Genomic DNA, 3,355 nt, shown 5'->3' with positions numbered 1-3,355 from the left:
GGATGAAATATCGATGTGGGACTATTGCAAAATTGCAAAAATTGTTTGAGAGACAATGTGGGCAAGTCAATTTTTTTTTTTTGTATTTGACTCAAAATGTATGAATTTTAAAATCATCGGACCAAAATTTGCTATTAAATAAATAAAGCTTCAAAATCACAAATTTTTAAAATGTTAGGTCAAAATTAGGTGTCAACATCAGATATGTTATCTATGTTGAAAATAATTTAATTTAAAAGTTTATTCTAGATTGTGTCAACTTTTCCAGAACTTCATCAAATGTCCAGGTCACTCCTATTATATCATAATAAAATCTAACTATATTTTTTCTCATCCATAAACTATATAATATCTTGATAAGATGATAAGACACGTGGCACTAATCTCTCTCATCACCAAAACTACAACACTCTCTTTTTCCCCAAATCTTTTCAAAAAACACAAATCAATGGCTTCTCCAACCCTAATTACCCCATCTACATCAACCCCCAAATCCCTCATCACCCCAATCCGATCAAAACTCATCACCTCCGTAACCACCACCACCATCACCCTCCGCCGCCGCGAATTCCTCTCTCTGTCCGCCGGAATCCTATCTCCATCCCTTCTCCTTCCCGCCACGTCAGCATTCGCAGCTACCGACGAGGAATACGTGAAGGAAGCATCGGAAGTGATACAGAAAGTGAGATCTACGTTGAATATGGATAAAGGAGATCCGAATATAGCTGATTCAGTTGCTGAGTTAAGAGAAGCGTCGAATTACTGGGTTGCAAAGTATAGAAGAGAGAAAGCTTTGTTGGGTCGGGCTTCGTTTCGTGATATATATTCGGCACTCAACGCTGTTTCGGGCCATTATGTTAGTTTCGGGCCGACTACTCCGATTCCGGCGAAGAGAAAGGTGAGAATCTTAGAAGAAATGGATACCGCTGAAAAGGCTTTAAAGAGAGGAAGATAAAACAAAAGCCAATTTTTTTTTTTTGGAATTATTTAAATTTTTCTATATTTAATTTTCTGACTATGAAAATTATATAATTATATCATGAAGATGAGGAAGTTGAATGAAAAGTCTAAATTTAATTTTCGATTTTGTGATTAAAATAGTATTATAGAGTTTTGACTAGGGATAAAATTTCATGATAATTAGTTAATTACTTGTTAAAGAGTAATAAAAGTTTCTCATCTCTAATTAATGAGACGGTGAACTCCTTTATCATGCTTGGACAACGCTGATTACTGAGATGGCGAACTCCTTATAACGCTTGGAGAATTTTTCTCATTGTGAGTTAGTTTTTGGGATGTAAGTTAAACTTGAAATTTAATTTCACATAGTAATAGAACAGAGTTTAACTCATTCGATGTTGGGGTCGCTAAAATCAAAATTGTCCATGCATCAGATGCTAAACACTGGGCGTGATGTGGGGTGTTAATTAATGAGAAATATAAATTTCTTATAAGATTTGGACAATCCTTCTTTTTTCAGCTAGATTTTGAGACTTGAATTAGGCTTAAAATCTAATTTCACATTAGTACAAGGGCAACTTTCACATAGAGCAAATAAAAAATTCATATTTGTATGCTATAGCAAAGTTTGCATAATTCCGCTCCATAGCAAACATAAAACTGTATAATTCGCTATACATATACAATTGTATAATTCGCTGGCCTAAATTGTATAATTCGATGGCCTATTTCGCTGCAATTGTATAATTTGCTTTGCATACAGTTGAATCTAATTAAAATGTATGTATATTGCATAATTATAAGTGTATAGCAAGAAGATATATGTTTTTCTCGCTTTGTACAAAAACGAAAACACAATGTATACACTTCTGTTGTATAAAGCTAGAGAAAATTGTATTTCACTGCAATTGTATAATTCGCAATTGTATAATTCGTTGGCCTGTTTCTTTGCAATATTTGAAGTAAAATGTTTGTAAATTGTATGATTAAGTGTATAACACGAAGATATACATTTTTGCATGTGTATATACAATTTTCTCTCGCTTTATACAAAACATAAACAGAATTATACACTTCTGTGTATAAAGCGAGAGAGGCGAGCAAGAATGAAGAGTGACGAGCGAGATTATTGGGAGAGAGACGCTGGCAAATTTTAGCTAACGTTTGCTATGGAGCACAATTAAATCAAATCCTAGCTATTCCATTTATTTTAGGTTATTAGTTTGCTGTTATATACAATTTTCCCTTAGTACAATTAGAGAGGAAAGTCTCACGTGAATTAATAGTGATCAATTCGATGTATTTTTATCATAATTGGATTCAAGATGATAATTTTCGGTGATATGGAGATTAAAAAGAAAAATACATAGAAGAAAGTTGATGCTCTTTTAACTTGGAGCTGATTTGTACTACATCATGTAGAATATACGTGTTTATTTATTTAATTTCATATAAGTTCAAGTGTCTATTTATGGGCATTTGAAGTTGGACGGTATAAAATATCAATTAAAATCAAATTAGACACAATTTTTTTTTTGTTTTTACAAAAATCGACTAAGCTTATAAACCGCTCAAAATGACTTCAACACGCTTCCACCATTTTTCACTGTTGGTAGATGACCTATTTTTATTCTACTTGTAAGTTGTAACTAATAAATCTACCATTTCACAGTCTAAAAATTCTTTTAAGTAAATTGAAAATATTATAAGAAGACGTTATACTATGGTTTGGAAATTTATAAATTATTACAAATATAAGACGATAATTTAATGTTTCATTTGTAAAGTTAAAAAAGTTATCGAAAATTAGTTAATTAGTCACAATCACTAATATAATTATTAAAACTAATTTGGAAATTTATAAGTTATTATAAACATAAGACGATGATTTAATGTTTCATTTGTAAAGTTAAAAAAATTATCGAAAATTAGCAAATTAGTCATGATCACTAATATAATTATTAAAAATATCTACACTTTCAAATAGTCACTATAAGAAATGTCAATATGTCAATATTTTAGAAATAAATTGAATCCTCATATAATTAATTTTCTTTCCTTTTATTTCTCAAATCAAACTCAAATTAGACACCTTTTTAATGAAAAAATTACAGAAATCTCATCTTTTAGTTTACTTATTTTCATTATTCACTATAAGTTTTACAAATCCCCAAAATCTCCCTTATTTTTGCATATTAAATTAGTGTATCTCACGTATCAAATAAGTATATCTTGTATAGAATTACATTAAATTAGTATATCATGTATAAATTTAATATATCTTACTCAACAACTAATGTATTTCGCACATCAGATTAATGTATTAATGTTTATATTTTTTCATCCGTGTAACAAATATCTATAATTATAAACTTTTAAGGGATGAGACGGACCA

General features: G+C 30.2%; 1 protein-coding gene across 1 annotated transcript; it reads left to right on the top strand.

Annotated features, from left to right (window-relative positions):
• The first annotated feature begins 373 nt into the window (after positions 1-373).
• Positions 374-1,081, top strand: LOC101263132 (photosystem II repair protein PSB27-H1, chloroplastic). The gene is given in 3 exon segments (XM_004243285.5): positions 374-480; positions 482-555; positions 558-1,081. Coding segments are annotated over 3 exon segments (504 nt in total). The 5' UTR covers positions 374-448; the 3' UTR covers positions 956-1,081.
• Positions 1,082-3,355: the final 2,274 nt, after the last annotated feature.

Source organism: Solanum lycopersicum, chromosome 7 (assembly GCF_036512215.1).
Source record: "Solanum lycopersicum chromosome 7, SLM_r2.1".
Taxonomy (NCBI): Eukaryota; Viridiplantae; Streptophyta; class Magnoliopsida; order Solanales; family Solanaceae; genus Solanum; species Solanum lycopersicum.
Note: the sequence above shows the minus strand (reverse complement) of the source record. Positions and strands in the feature narration are given on the sequence as shown.